Source organism: Lissotriton vulgaris, chromosome 4_1 (assembly GCF_964263255.1).
Source record: "Lissotriton vulgaris chromosome 4_1, aLisVul1.2, whole genome shotgun sequence".
NCBI classification, from domain to species: Eukaryota; Metazoa; Chordata; class Amphibia; order Caudata; family Salamandridae; genus Lissotriton; species Lissotriton vulgaris.
In genome coordinates, this window is record NC_141691.1 from 1,462,744,115 (window position 1) to 1,462,759,001 (window position 14,887).

Consider the following 14,887-nt stretch of genomic DNA (forward strand, 5'->3'; position numbering starts at 1 on the left):
ACTATAGCTTCCGACTGGAGGTCGCCCCCCCCCCCCCCCCAGAGTGCAAATTGGGGAGGCCAGGAGGGAAAGCAGAAGATACAATATCTATGATCCCAATGGAGCGCGGGGGGAGGAGAGTCATAAGGAGAAGTTGCAAGGAGCTACTAATTGACATGTAGACTTCTGGTGAACCCACAGCCCAGAAGTAAGTTCACCAAGGCCGGGTCAGTGTGGCTATACTGTGCCATCTCATAGGTGTCGCCATGCCCCTAATATTCCAGGTTAACACATTAAAGGATGTGGCCATAGTTAATGGTGTGTACTCTAAACAAAAGCATGCAAGGCAGTCCCTCCCTACAATTAGCATGTCACCCACTGTACCCCTGAGCCCTCCATTACAGCCAGGAGAAAATAAACACACAAAACTACAACACAACAAAACAACCCAACCCTAGGCTTGGAAGCCAATGAGCATTGTGTCATCATGTCTTAAAGAAGAAACCTAAATGTGATGTGTACCATCAACAATTGAAAAGTCCTGCTGGGATGTCCAGGGGCGGTAGAAAAGGGGGTGGTGATGGACGGAGCATCTGAATCAATCAAATACTCACACCCAGTCAAAAGATCTGGGTTTAATCCATCACCGTTCTTTAGCCCACTCTGCCACCCCAGTTCAGATGTCCAGGGGGGCTGGCCAAGCCCCGTGAACAATGAGATTACTGTGTCGCAAGGGAAACCATCTGAACCTAGTAGGGAGAATCTAAGTAGTGAGCCCCACTTTCTCTGTGCACAAAACAAAAGAACCAAACCTCCCAACACACTGACAGTTTCAGCAGTCACTGTACTGATCGAGGCTAACCATCCTGCAGGAGTCCTTAAGGATCCAACATCTTTCTTTTAGGAGAGCCCTGTGAGGTGATCAAAGAACCTTCCCCGGAGGCAGTGGAGCCAGGAATTCCCAGCTACGAGTCCAAATAAGAGTCTGTGGCCAGGGCTTGGAACCTGTTGGTGCTGTGTGTGGAGACCTTAGCACCCGCATGTGCCCTCTCCCGAGCTGCTTGCTTGTTAGTAGAGTGGGAACATGTCTTCTGTGGACAGCGGCAGTACTTCAGCCTCCCATCACAGCAGCCCTGCCGGCCATCACCGGAGATGTCAGGCTGTTTGTGTATGCCACACCCAGGTTTCCGCTGGGGTGGAAAAGAAATCGGTTGAATCAAAGTCCACCACTCACAGGCGAACAGGAAATAGTAGAGCATAGGAGAGGCCCAAGGTGCGGGGTTGTGCCGTAACTGCCCCAAAGGTATTGTGCTTCCAATGGACCTCAATGGTGTAATCTGGGTAAACTGTGATCATGACACCATTCTATGTCCAGGGTCCTTCACCCTAAATAGCTGCAGTAGGAGGTTTCAGTCCTGAAAGTTGAGAATACGCACTATGATGGGGCACGGGGGTGAACCCGTGGGGGCGGCGGGCAACCCGGAATCCTATGCGCCCTCTCAAAAGAAAAGGAGTTTTGGGGCACTGGCAGCCAGGACTGGCATTGTCACCCATTAATCCAAGACCAGCTCAGTGTTTGCGCTTTTTGATCCCTCAGGAAACCTCAACAAGCTAATATTATTGCACCTGGAGCACCCCTCTGGGTTCTCAGCTCTCGGTGCAAGGACCCTCGCCTCTCTCTGCAATGTTTTCACCTGGTCCTGGAAAGTCGGCACCTTGGGCCCGATGGATGTTAGCTTGGATGCAGTCTCATCAACACGCTCAACAAGCATGCCCCGGTCCGCTTGTAGAAGCACAGTTTCGATTTGTATTGCTCCCAATAGAGTCTCCATAGCAATTTTGGAGCCCTGTATGGCCATGCCTGTGTGCTTCTCCAAGGTACGCTCCAGCTGGCGGATTGGTTCCACCGAAGTCGGGGTGGCCGATAGATTGGTCATAATCGATTTCTGGGGCGGAGGTTTAGAGCCCTTAGGGCGCATCATGACACCAGATGTCTCTAGCACTACCATCTGAGGGGCACCCCTAAGGAGCGTGGGCTCAATCGTCCAGCTATGGAACCTCAAGCGTCTGTGTGAACAATCCCGTAGTGCAAAATGGGTGGTGGGTCTCATACATGCCTTGGAAGCCTGTGTATTGTAGGGGTGCTTAAGACGCTGCAGTTATCATGCACAGCTGTGCCCATGGAGGCAGCACAGGTCTCAGAGGTCGGGTGGGAAGCCTGGTCATGCTGCTTCTCACCGTCTGCACCAGCCTCCCTGAAGTCAGCAGGCAGGTGTCCAGTATATATCTTAGGAGCTGCAGGAGGAGTGCTGATGAGCTGTAGCGGTCCCAAAATCCAGAGATCGCGTCGGTTTAGCGAGGTTTAACACTGTCACAGATACGGGCATAGGGGAAGCTGCAAAATATGAGGTGCTTATTGAGGGAGGCCAAATACCAGTCACAACACTGGCCTGAAGATCAGGAGAACTTTGTGGATTTCACGCAGTGTTGAGACAGGGAGCGCTGCCCAGAATGCCCTCAGTGGAGTGCACAGATGGAGGCAACTGGCCCTTCAGTCCCATGGCTCATTGGGAAAAACACTGGGTGCGATTTGTGAAGGCCCCCAGTTTCAGTGCTAATGCGGGTCCAGATTGTCACGTCACTTATGGATATACACCCCGGGGTTCTCCCTGGAGAAACCCCGACAGTTCCCTCTGGGAATTCAGGCCAGTCCTCCACGTAGCGTGTTATAATAGAGCGGTACCCGTACAGGAAGGGAGTTGGGCACTCCAACCGGAGATTCCCCACACTGCAAACTGTCTCTGGAATACCTGTAGGCCTCACACCTGTTTTGCCTCTTAGGTTCTGCGCTGAGTCTCCGCACCTCCCCAGACAGTGGAGAAGCGCTCCTCATCAGGTGCAGCAGCGTCAGAAATGCCACCCGATAATGGAAAAGGTGGTGCGCTGCCGTTGCTCAACACGGCTACACACCATCCAGGAGGGTTGCTTCCCTCCTCATGGCAGCGTACACTATGAGCTGGGAATGCAGCAGCCACAGCCGAAACAAACAGGCTGCAGATATTGCGCCTGGGTCACTCTCCGCCGCTGCAATACAGCCATTGCAGGCATCGCTCATCTAGGGCAACAGTATATCTAGATGGACAAGGGGGGCAAAATGGGACCTTGGGCCTCCAGATCAGAAAGGATTATTGCAACCGTGCCCAGATGAATATGTAGCCTCAACGTGATGCGTCCAACCACAGCACTATCTTGGACATGCCCCCTTTACCCTTTTATTATGACTATTCATAATATATCTTCACAGACATCATGAAAATTATTGAAAACACATACTATAAGATGAACTGAAAATGCTCACATCAAAGATGGGCTTCAATATATAGCAGATACAATCATAATCACTGACTGTTTTACAAAACAAACAACATAGGTACTTTTAGAAATTTCTACCTGCAGTCATCTTATCAGCAACTAAAACAGAAGCCGGGGCTTCATTCACATACAAGAATTGTAATCAGGGACCTTGTGGAGGTAGGAAAGTCCCATGCACAGTACATAAATGTGTACTTTTGCTCTGAGTAAAACATTTACATGCGAATGAGATATTCTGTTTTTTACCAGCCCATGTACCACTCCAATCTAGTGTGTGTGTGCTGAGGCTAAGGACTGTCCCTGGCAATGCCACGTTCCAGACACAGTTCCATGACCTGGAAGGGTGCAACAATCACACTAAGAACTGATAAAGTTGAGTCTAAAGATTATCAAGAACTGAGTCATCTTGGGCATTATACAGACTCTGGGCATTGTCATTCCCTGAATCACTATGGCCGTCATTGAAAGTCAGACTAGTTGTCATCATATACGGAGTAATGAGTTTTGTCAAAAACTGAGTCATTCTGAGCATCAATATAAAAGGAAGTCGGTTAGAAAATGTTGCTGAGACTTAGCTTTGCTTAGGTGTTGTCGGTCACTAATCTCAAACTAAGGAATGTGACATCATATGTGACTTCATATGGTCACCTCTGTGATATGCCGAGTATAATACCACTTCTTTTAACATTACTGAGATCAGAAAAGTAATTTAATGCTGCCCCTTCTTCACAGGAAAAGACGATACTGTTTCTGATGTTTAATAGTAAAAACACCATTCACAATGACACCTACATATTATGATTGTTTGGCTGGAGTGATGGTCAGCAACAAACAAGATCTCTTTATGGTGGTTTAGGGCAGAAGCATAACTTTAATATGGGACTTTCAAGCTTCGGGGATATCGCCTCTCTCAGGTTTTAATCTTTTCTGGTTACTAGTGAGGATTTGAATAAATGTAATATGTTTGTTAAATACAATGGGTAAAGTAAGCCTTCTGGGGCGCCATCAAAAAGCAATTTGTCACTGATATGGTCTCTGACAAATTTGACCCAACCCCTTGATGATTCAGAGCAATAGGCTACTGCTCCAAGGTGGTGTGGTGGGTTTGTATGATTGGTGATGTTGAGCAAAAAGTAGTGGCAAACAAATTCCAGAGTCACAATGCAATGTTTTCTTCATTTACATTAGTATGGATTGTCTAAGACTTACAATTAAAAAGATTATGTTATATTCACACAGAGCCTGATCATCTAACGTGAAATAAACCCCCAATACTGCAATGTGCTTGCAGTTAAATGAAAAATGATTTCTCTAGTATTTTTTCTACTACTGGAAGGTTTGTGGTCACCTAGTACTGATTGCTATGACTTTTCATAAAATAAAAAAAGCAATAGTTTCAGCAATTCTAAAACTAATTATCGTGTAAATGGTTTCTTTCCAGTTATGTCTTTTCAAGGCTTAATTTTGGAACAGGTTAATCAGTATAACCCTGATGTCAGGGTTAGTAGGTTATCAAGAGTGTATTCTGCTGTGACTGAAACAAACTTGGTAGGACTTTTGGTGGCCATCCAAGTTGCAGATGTGAAGCAATTTGTAATTATTTTCATCTTCTCTTGGAAGTAATTCTAATAGTTCAGTTAAACAACAAGAACAGCTTTATCAGTGTAATCCCTGATTTCAGAGTTCGTAGATTGTTAGGAGTGTATTCTGGTGTGGCAAGAATGTGGGTGGCCATCTAAGTTGTGGATGAGAAGTCATCTGAAATCAAGTTAATCTTCTGTGCTATGTTACTATGGAGGTCTGCTAACAGTTCATTTAAAAAAACAAGAGGGATCAGATAGTCATAGAAAAGTTATTTGGAACTGTGGATTGTTAAGAGATATTATTTGTGGATAAAGTATATTTTGCCTTGGATTTGGTTTGGTCCTTCTGTATGATTTTGCCTCTCATCTTCATGCGACTCTGACTGGAGCATTTTTTTGTTCTTATGGCACCTAGTTTCTAGTTACCAGCAAGCTTCCTATAGTGAGCTGCTCACAATGAAATATGCGTCCGAGTCTAAAATGGTTAAAAACCGACTCCCGGTTCCAGATCTTCATGAATGTGGATAAATTTAATGGGCAGCAAAGGGATAATGAATGTCAGCTGAATGGGGCATAGGTAAGCACAGGGACCTGAGAAGTTTGTTGATGATCACTGAGATGATCTTCGAATAAATTATCGTTTAAATATTTTGTGAATAAGTGATCATGTGAGCCTGATGGGCAGGGGGTGCTGCTACATATTCTAATGGCTTAGTTGTAAAACACTTCCCTTCAGTTTTTTTTTCTTTCTTGTACTTCTTCAGCTCTAGTCGGGTGATTACTGCTATTCTAACACAATTCAGTATTCGCACTATTATATTTTCTGATTTCAATGTTTCTTAACATGCTTTCTTGTAACTCTTTCAAACTAGACTTCCTTCATGTTACCAGGTCACTGGGAATTCACTTTTTCTGTATTAATCTAGTTGGCGGAATTTGAGCCCATTTTGAAGTTCCTGCCAGAACGGACCATTGAGTATGTACACAGTTGTGTAAAGCATGATTTGTAAGCTGTGACTATGTGTGGCTTCTTCTTCCCCTTCACCTCTCCTATTGGTAACTTTTCAATTATTAGCTCCATCATTGTCATCCATACTTCATATAGTGGACTTTACACATACTGTTATCCAGTGTCCTGTATATTGTCCAACTCTCTACAATGGATTGTGCATATTTGTTCTACTTTGCATCCGTACTTTTTGTTATACTCTATTTGTATTTTTTTAAATAAATCCGTTTGAACACAAAATAAGGATATAAATTGCTGTTATTCCCTGCAGCGATGCTATCATGGGGAAGTTGACTCATCCCTGGTCTTCTTACGTCATTGGCAGTGGACCTGATTAACGCTCCTCGTCGCTTACTTATAAAAAGCAGAGAGTGTAAGATCGATGCGGGAGAGAGAAATTGAATGCCAGAGGGAGGTGGTGGAAAGACAGCAGAATCCAAGGTATATTATCGTGTAATATATGGCAAGGTGAGATCCCTCTGCAGTAATGCCACCTACTATTTCCTATGATCCCTGGAATTGGAAATATCATTGCAGTATTACCACATGTGGTATCGCCACAGGAGCAAAGCCCCTCACAACGAGGGTGTCAGCCTTACTAGTTTTACACAATGTTGTAGAAAAAAATGCTCAAGGTGAGTACACTCAGTCTTATTTTTTCAAAGTTCCACAATCTAAAATGATTAAAGAATGCATATTTTGTGGCTATGTACTCAAGTGCCATTTAGTGTGAATACAATTTAAATTCTAAGTACCCTTTCATATTTCAAGATATTATGTACTGCCATTCCACATGTTCACTTCAAGATCAGTGAGTTTCTGCTCTTCATGCCTGTTCCTGGTACCCTGCAGAACACCCATATTGGTTGTGCTTGCACATCTAGAGCATGGTTAATTGAAGTAGGGGTGCAAGACCCCCCACAAAAACCATGCTGGAGTTCAGAGGGTGCTGGAGCAATACATAGGCCTTTTCACTTTGTACTTATCTTGTCACATTTGTTTGTTCGGAGAAAGGAGTCAGATGACAAGCTTCGTCTTTTGACAAACTGCTGCCTATTCTTTGACCATGGAGATATGTATCAACCATTAGGAAAGTAAACATGCAACCCACATTTTCGCAGTTCTGAATTGTGATGGAAACAACTGTTTTAATGGGATCAAAACAAATCAAGACACTTTTCTTGGTGATGAGCAAATTATAAATATTTGCTGAAAGTCGGTTTCCACATATTATTGTTTGTGCATTATATAGTCTTATCAATAAAACTACCTGTCTATGCAAATCAAATTTAGTTGCCATTTCAAAGAACTTTGTGTTGTCTGTTAATTCCAGGGCACTACCATACCGTGTGTTAGTGATATATTTGCATCAGCGTTCTTCAAAATGCCATACAAGCTAAATACTACACCCTGTACCACTCTCCTGCTGAATGAGTGCGACTCATTTACTACACTTGTTCTTTGTATGATGCTTGGGTTTTCTAAAGTGCTTAAAAAATAAGTGCTGGGACGTCAGGAGGCCACTGCAGTTCGCATCACACATTGCCACTGTACTTACACAATTACTAACCATCACACTGCTACAAGTGCCACCATTCAGACTGTTTAAGGCCGCCAAAGCTTTAAGAATGGCTTGGGAGGCAGGTATTAGTTGTTTTTAACAAACAACTGTTTTTCTGCTCATTTTTAAATTACACAAACAGCACCACCAGTGGCAGCTGTCATAAGTGCAGGTACAGGCAATTAAGTGGCGGTGCTGAGCACTGGAAACCAGCAGCTCAAATTAAGCTCTGCTTTTTTATGATCCTGTAACCTTAGTGATGCAACACTGATAGCAGCACCCCCACTCTGAAAATTGTTCCAACACCACTGAACTAAAGTAAGAAATGATTGGTGTTCCTGGCTGAATGAATGTAGGCACTTGCATAGTACTCCCTACATAGTACAGGCCACACTTCACCATTAACGATTTAGCACAATTCAGTGTACGGCTACTCCTGGTATGTATTATTGACATACATACCAGGAGTAGCCGTATCCTGGATTGTGTATTCTGTGATATTCACAGTATACCCACAGTTCTGATATATCTGCTATAATTCCTAAGCCAAACGCTCATTCATTCAACTTATGCTCTGCTTATACACAGATCTCATGGAATGTACACATTTGTAATAGTTCTGTGTCCCTAGGTTCAATATTTGAACACCTCTTACTGCTCTACCAGAATCCCTTTCTATGTGTTCCAAAATCCCAATGTAACTTTTCCTAAATTATCTATTGCCACAATGTTTGAGGGTACACATAACTACTATCCCATGATTAATAAGGATAGAAATAAGCCTTTCTGCACCAAGACTAGTTTTTGTACACTTCCTTGGCATAAGCCTCCAGTCTTGAAACTCTTGTATGGTTGTGTGTGTATACCTTTTACAACATAAAGGTGTTTCTCCTTAAAAAAAGTGCATTGATGTTTTGTCAGGTAAATTCTTGGGCTCTTCCTAAAAACCTTCCCCATGTCTGTCATAACCATGGAATGCTCCCCTCTTGCTATTCCTGTTGATGTCTTTGGAGTTTACGTCACAAGAACCCTTAACAACTGATTTTCAATAAGGGCTTTTTCCTTTCTCTCCAATAACAAGCCCCTCCCACAGTGTCATGAGTAGGTCATGGGCCACCAGTTCTTACCTGCTTGCTAGGCTCTGCCGGCAGTGCTGCCGAAAGGGCATCAGGTGGTAGTTCATAGCATCCAGCAACAGTTTCTGGCAGACAGGTTCATTCCTCATGAAGTCCACACTCTGCACCCGCTCCACTAGTTCAGGTGCTGGGATGAGGGCAAAGCGCAGGCGCTTCATCAGCTCGGGTGCATACTGCATGCGGGTCTCGCGGTCATGCTCCAGCCAGAGCACCGCCATCTGGAAGAGAGCGAGCTCAGACTCGACAGGTGGGGGCAGCGCATCCAGCAGGGCACGCAACTCATCAGCACTGAGCAAGAGCACGTCCTCCAGGAGATACTTGCTGGCCAACTTTTTGGTCTCCTCCAGGCCATGTAGCGCTGCGATGCGGCACACCTGCTTGTAATTCTGCCCTGAGATCTGATCGTTGAGGAACTGTACACAGAGGCGGGTGACCTGTGGCAAGTGCAGGATCTTGCTGACTGACAGCACCTCCTCGGCGGTGTCCAGGCAGAGGGTGACATTTGCTGTGTAAAGGTATTCAAGGACCAGCCTCAGGCCCACTGAAGAGCAGCCCTGCAGCACCAGGTTGTTGATGCTGCTGGCAGCCCGCGGACTTCCTGCAAGCAGCTTGTCATCTGGAGATGATGAGGGCGTGCCTGGTTCCTCTTGATCTTTGGGCCCAGGGGTTCCCCGTAGTCCCCCTCCACCATCCTGAGACCCAGGGTGGCAGGAGGAGTTGGAGGAGAAGAGAGACCGGAAGTACTGGGAGCATGAGGCAAGCACGGCCTTGTGGCAGTGAAAGTGTTGGCCCTGTGCAGTCAACGTCACATCACAGAAGAGCTGCTTCCGCCAGAGCAGGTTCAGGCCATGCAGCAGGTTGTCGCTGTGACTGGGGTCAAAGGTGGACGTCCTGTCTCCTGACCTGGACATGGCAGCAGGGAAGCTCGGGAAGCTGGTGCTTGGCACTGGTGGGCACACGTCCAATGCAACCTGTCAAAACAAGAGAGTAAAAAATAAGCTGTAGAAGAGTTGCTTCTGGCACTGTAGCAATTAAGCCCCCATTTAGATGCCTTCCTACAAGAACAAGAAAAAAGGTCAAAGAAGGGATATCTTAGAGCCAAAGAATGAAAGACGCTTCGAGCTTGGGCATGATTCAACCCTAAGCTGCGTTGTGCCCCCTCTAAATGTGAACAGGAACAGAGCAGAACGAAGGCATCAACTACCAAATGAATATTCAATTTACAGGAATTAATTATTTCATACGAGTTAAAAGTGCATTTGACAAATTTGGTGATTTCCTCTTATCAGACAGAAATACATTAAGAGAGGTACATAATGCAACAGCTAAGCTTGACTAGCCTGGCGTTTTCTCGTCTAGTAGTAAACTGGAAAACGATGTAGTTTGATACTTGTAGAGTTTCTTGTCTGTTGAATCCTGTCATATGTTGTTTAGAACTTTTCTTCTAGACGTGTACAATGAAGTGATTTACTAAACCTCTAGGTGGGGTGAAGAAGTGAGAAGACGACATCATATGACTGCTGCCCAGAACACAGTGTCTCAGAACAGCAGGGAGGCCTGAAGACTGGCACTGGTGTTTGGCATCTTTAATGTTTCATGTATTATAGTCCTGTCTTAAGGTCAGGAACACTTTTCTCTAGATGAGCCACATTAACATCACAACACATTTGAATATTATTGTTTTTTCTTCACCCTGGAGATTTTCTTTACAACCGTGTTAACCAGCCACTGTGTGTTTCATGATAAGTAAATGCACACGCGAGTCTTAAACGCTGCAAGAAGCTGCATATTTAATCGTGCCCATTAGCAATGATTATTTCTGCAATAAAACACCTCCTGGCTGCAATCCTGCACTTGAGTCGCCCAACACATGGACGCATATTGACATAGGCACCTCCGGGTGTCCGATCACAAAGAATCAATCAATCTAGCAAATACAGACAGACATATGTGCAGGATTGTAGGCGATAAGTGCATTCTTGGTAAGTCATAAGATCCGACAGAGGTGTATATGAACATGCAAATAATTCCTAATGTGCAATTATACTCCCTTTAGTGTAACGTGGACAACGCATAACAGAAATGGACAAAAGCACACTTTCAATAACATTTAGAAGAACCCCCGCTATTCTGGCCTTTCCTTCCATAACCTGAGACACTTGCTCCAGCATTTAATAAACGTCAATTAACGTGGGCTTCCACCTGGGCCCTGGTCCTACAGTCTACAGTAGTAAATGTATTTGGGCTGCAGTATAAAATGAGCCCGAGTCAGTGGCTCGCAGTCAGTTAACTTCCTTCCGCACAAGGGTGTGTTTTTTGCGGTCGTCCCTCTGACAAGGACAAAAAACTTTTAAGTGGGGACCTGGAAGAGGAACAGCAAAAGGCTCTCTGATACGGAGACTCCCTAACATGAGCAGGCTTGGGTGGTCGGATACAGGCAGCACTTTCTTTCTGCTGCTACTTATTTGGTTGTGTTTTTAATGTTATCATAAAAGGCTGCACACTAACATAATAAATAGCACTTTAAAAATAAGAATACTTTCCCAGACAGTCCCACCAGCCCCAACATGTTTTGTCTTAAAATACACAATGTCATGGTCCAAACCCCCAACGCTCATGTGCCCCTACATTCAAATCCCCTCCCCACATCTCCGACTTCCTGGACCCTGCGACCCACGAAGCGCAGATTTCAATTTGCCAAACATGATCCACCTGCTGTCCCCCTAGATATAAAATGATAAGCAAGGTTCGCAACTTTCCATTAAATGGCATTGAATGGATGTTTCAGAGGGTCAGCTTGGCGAAAAGTGCCTCAATATTCCCTCTGTTCGATACGGCACGGTTTATTTACAAGGTGGTCTTGCGACAGGTGAAGACGCGGCCGCCGCTGGTCCCCTGCGGAAGTTGAGGGGCAGCTGCGGTGCAGTGACTGGTCCCTGCCCCCGCCCCTCTCCCAGTGCTCAGCCTGGGCAGGCGCTGTCCCACCTCCGCCCGCCAGGCGCCGCCACCTTACCCGGCGCTGACCGAGCGGTGCCCAGGCAGCCGGAGTGGCGGCGGCTCCTCCCGCGCATGACCGCGAGACAGCCCGCTGAGGGCACTGGGCCCCGCGTGCTGCTCCTAAGGGGCTCCGCGCGCGCTTGACCGCGAGGCAGCCCGCTGCGTGCGCTGGGGCCCGCGAGCCGCTCCTTCGGGGCTGACTGAACGCGGCCACCGCAATGCTGCGTCCGCTCTCCGCCCCATCTGCACACACCGCCTAACCCCACTCACAAAATGGGGGCATGCAATGCGACCGAGCCCTCACTGCACCCCCTGCACTAGTCTCGCAGAACAGCGCCCACGCAGCCCCTCTGAATGCAAGAAGACACACATAGACTGTCCGCACGAATACCCCACCCGCCCCGCGCAGACAACCGCAAGCACCGGATACCTCCTAACTCCATCGCGGCTCACTCCTCGCGGGCGTCCAGGGGCTGTCTGTTGTTGTTTTCGCCTTGCTTTCAGCCAGCCCTCGCACTTTTCTCGTCGGACCGAGCGCCCTTTGTGCCACCCCAACCTGCTTGTTATGAAAAGACATCTTTTGATATCTCCAAGCGCCTCTCTCTCTTCAGCTGGACCCGGTCAATCCTTCAACCTCCCCCCGCTTCTCCCCCTCCCCTCCTCTTCCTCTTCCTTTCCTTTTTGCCCATTTCTTTTTTTTTGCAATTGGAGTTTTAATTCTCCGAAGAGGGTTCCTCGCGCACTATCCACCCCGCCCCCCGTTTCACAAAAAAAGAAAAAAAAACAACGCCACCACAGACATATACACACACACAACACAGGAAACAGACCGAACAAGGCCCGAGAAAACTTACCTGTCCAGCGACCACCGGCCGTCCAAAGTAAAAGGTCCACTTCCAGCAGCCCTCCCCCCAAAAAACACAAAAACAAAATCAATCCTCTTTCCTTTATAAAGGAGATTTTGGTCGCTTGCTTCCAAAAAAACCCCTCTTCTTGTTCCAGCAACTCCAGAGCAGTCACTCTTTACAATTTATTTTGCCGTTCATCATCTTTATCCCCCATGAATTAGCAACAGTCAGGGAACGCGTGCATGGGGTAGAGGGGATGGAAGAGAGAAAGAAAGGGGAGAAGAGAGAGCAGGGCTTTCTGCAAGAGAAGAAGAAGGAAAAAAAATGTACGTGTGACAAATTATGCTACCAAGAAACAACACATCATTATCCTTGGGCCTGGGGCTCAGTGAGTCGTAACGAGAGTAATAGGAAATCCACGGTTGGGGAGAGAAACGGTCGTGCATGGCCGGTGGAGGGAGACCGTGCAGGGGGATGGCTGCTGGAGAGACTCGCAAAATTATGGCTCAAGGCTATTGTAAAAATTGTCGAGCGTAAATGACTGCGATTTCAAACATCTTTTGGAAAAAGAACGGAGGGGGGAGGAAAGCGGGGGCCCCCACCGCCCCGTCCCTTCCCCTTCTTTTTCTGCCCCCTCCCTTCTCTCTATAAAGAACCGTCAAGTTTTAGTGCGCATTGCTAATTAGTCAATTTCTCTCTGCCTTCACAGGCTGGCGACTTTGCTGCTGAGCTGAAACTGCTAATTTCTGTGACCAGCTTTTTTTCTCCTTTTAGCTGTGATCTGGATGAATGAGTAGCTGTCTCGCAGAGATGACAAAAATAAACTCCTAATCCCTCCTCCAAAAAAAGAGAGCGAAATTTCCACTACATCTTTCTCGTGCATAGATTTATGATCTGGGGGTCGCGCCGTGCTATATGCAAACTTCCTCGTGGCGTGTGTGCTGTTGTGTTTCAGATGACAAGTACACAGACAGTATACATCTGTTTTGCTCTCCATCTGCTCAGAGTTCTGCACTTGTTTTTAGCAGTACTTTGTTGTCGGCTGTGTTGGCGCTGCTGGGGCGGGAGAATACACACAACACGTCTCCCAGTGCTTGCTATAAAGAAACGCTTGTACTTGCCACAAATAGTAAATAGTTACATCTAACATTTTTCCATTGCACCATGCAAGATTTACGATCTTGATTGAAAGCACATTGCTCTGTCTTTTTGTCTGGTTACAAGACGGTCTCTGAACTTCACCGTCAGCTCTTCTTGAGATATTAGCATTTTTTCAGAGATGCCATTCCCACATAGACATTGCAGTATATAAATGTATAACCCACATATATGCGGGCCTGCGTCACGCCTGTTAACGGGGCAACCTTCACACACACCACTTAAGTGCACATTGCTTTAATGCCATTTACTGTGACACGCACTTTACTATTATATTTTTTCCCTTCCTAGGTGACAAATGTTGATTAAAGTATGTTTCTGATTTGTCTTGGGCACACAAGGCATGGTCCCATGGCACGAAGACGCTGAAACTCTATGACTTCCTTTGCCAAATGGTCAATTCGAAAATCTTAAAGAAAACTGAGCCATGTCACCTTACAAATGCACCCAAAGACATAGGAGTCCTTCCCCAAAATGATGGCAGAGTTGGTTTCATCTAGTTCCTCCTTCGTTAAATTCAATAGGGCTGTCTTCTACTCCAAGGAAAACACTAAGGCGTGTGGATTTGTATTGCTTTGATGGAGGCGACGATTCTCATACATAATCTTCATTGGCCAGGTTTTCTTTGTAAGGTAACATTTGTGTTGGCAGTGAGTTATCGTAGTAAAGTTCTACTTCTACTAAAGGTAGTCAACAGCACCAGACTACCTGCCACTATAAGTATGGCTCCTTTCTCAACTCGCTCAACATACAAGTTTGACTGATGCAAATCTACTTTCCATGGTTTAGAAACCATGCATCAAAGGATTTTGCGATCGAAAACGGTGTGAATCGCAAAAATCGTCCGTTTGCGATCGCAAAATCTGCTTTTGGAATGCATGAAGGGTGAAGGCCCTCGCAATTTGAGAATTCGCAAATATTTGCGAATTCTCAAATTGCGATTGCATTTAAGGAATCGCATTTTGCGATTCCTCAAATGCAATGCATGAAACTTAAAAAAATTGCGATTTCGCAATAAGGGGGAGCAAATTACCATGAGGTTGAACCTCATGGTAATTTGCGAAAACTTTGAAAAATGCACTTTTGTGCATTTTTCAAAGTTTCATGTTGTGCACACACATGTCCTTAGGGCATGTGTGTGCACAACATGTGCACAGATTGATTTCAGGGGTGCAACAGGGTGTCCTTTGGACACCCCTGCACCCTTGAAATCGCATTCTGAATTTGCGATTCGCTAATTGCTA

At 45.9% G+C, this 14,887-nt stretch overlaps 1 protein-coding gene across 1 annotated transcript in view; it reads right to left on the minus strand.

The window, feature by feature from the left end:
- The window catches only part of KLHL14 (kelch like family member 14), a 144,080-nt gene extending 131,839 nt beyond the window's left edge, over positions 1–12,241 (minus strand). The window contains exons 1-2 of the mRNA XM_086965698.1: positions 12,068–12,241; positions 8,632–9,611 (exon numbers count right to left, since the gene is read on the minus strand). Coding sequence (XP_086821824.1) covers positions 8,632–9,551 — 920 coding nt within the window. The 5' untranslated portion in view covers positions 9,552–9,611; positions 12,068–12,241. The remainder of the gene's footprint in view (positions 1–8,631; positions 9,612–12,067) is intronic.
- Positions 12,242–14,887: the final 2,646 nt, after the last annotated feature.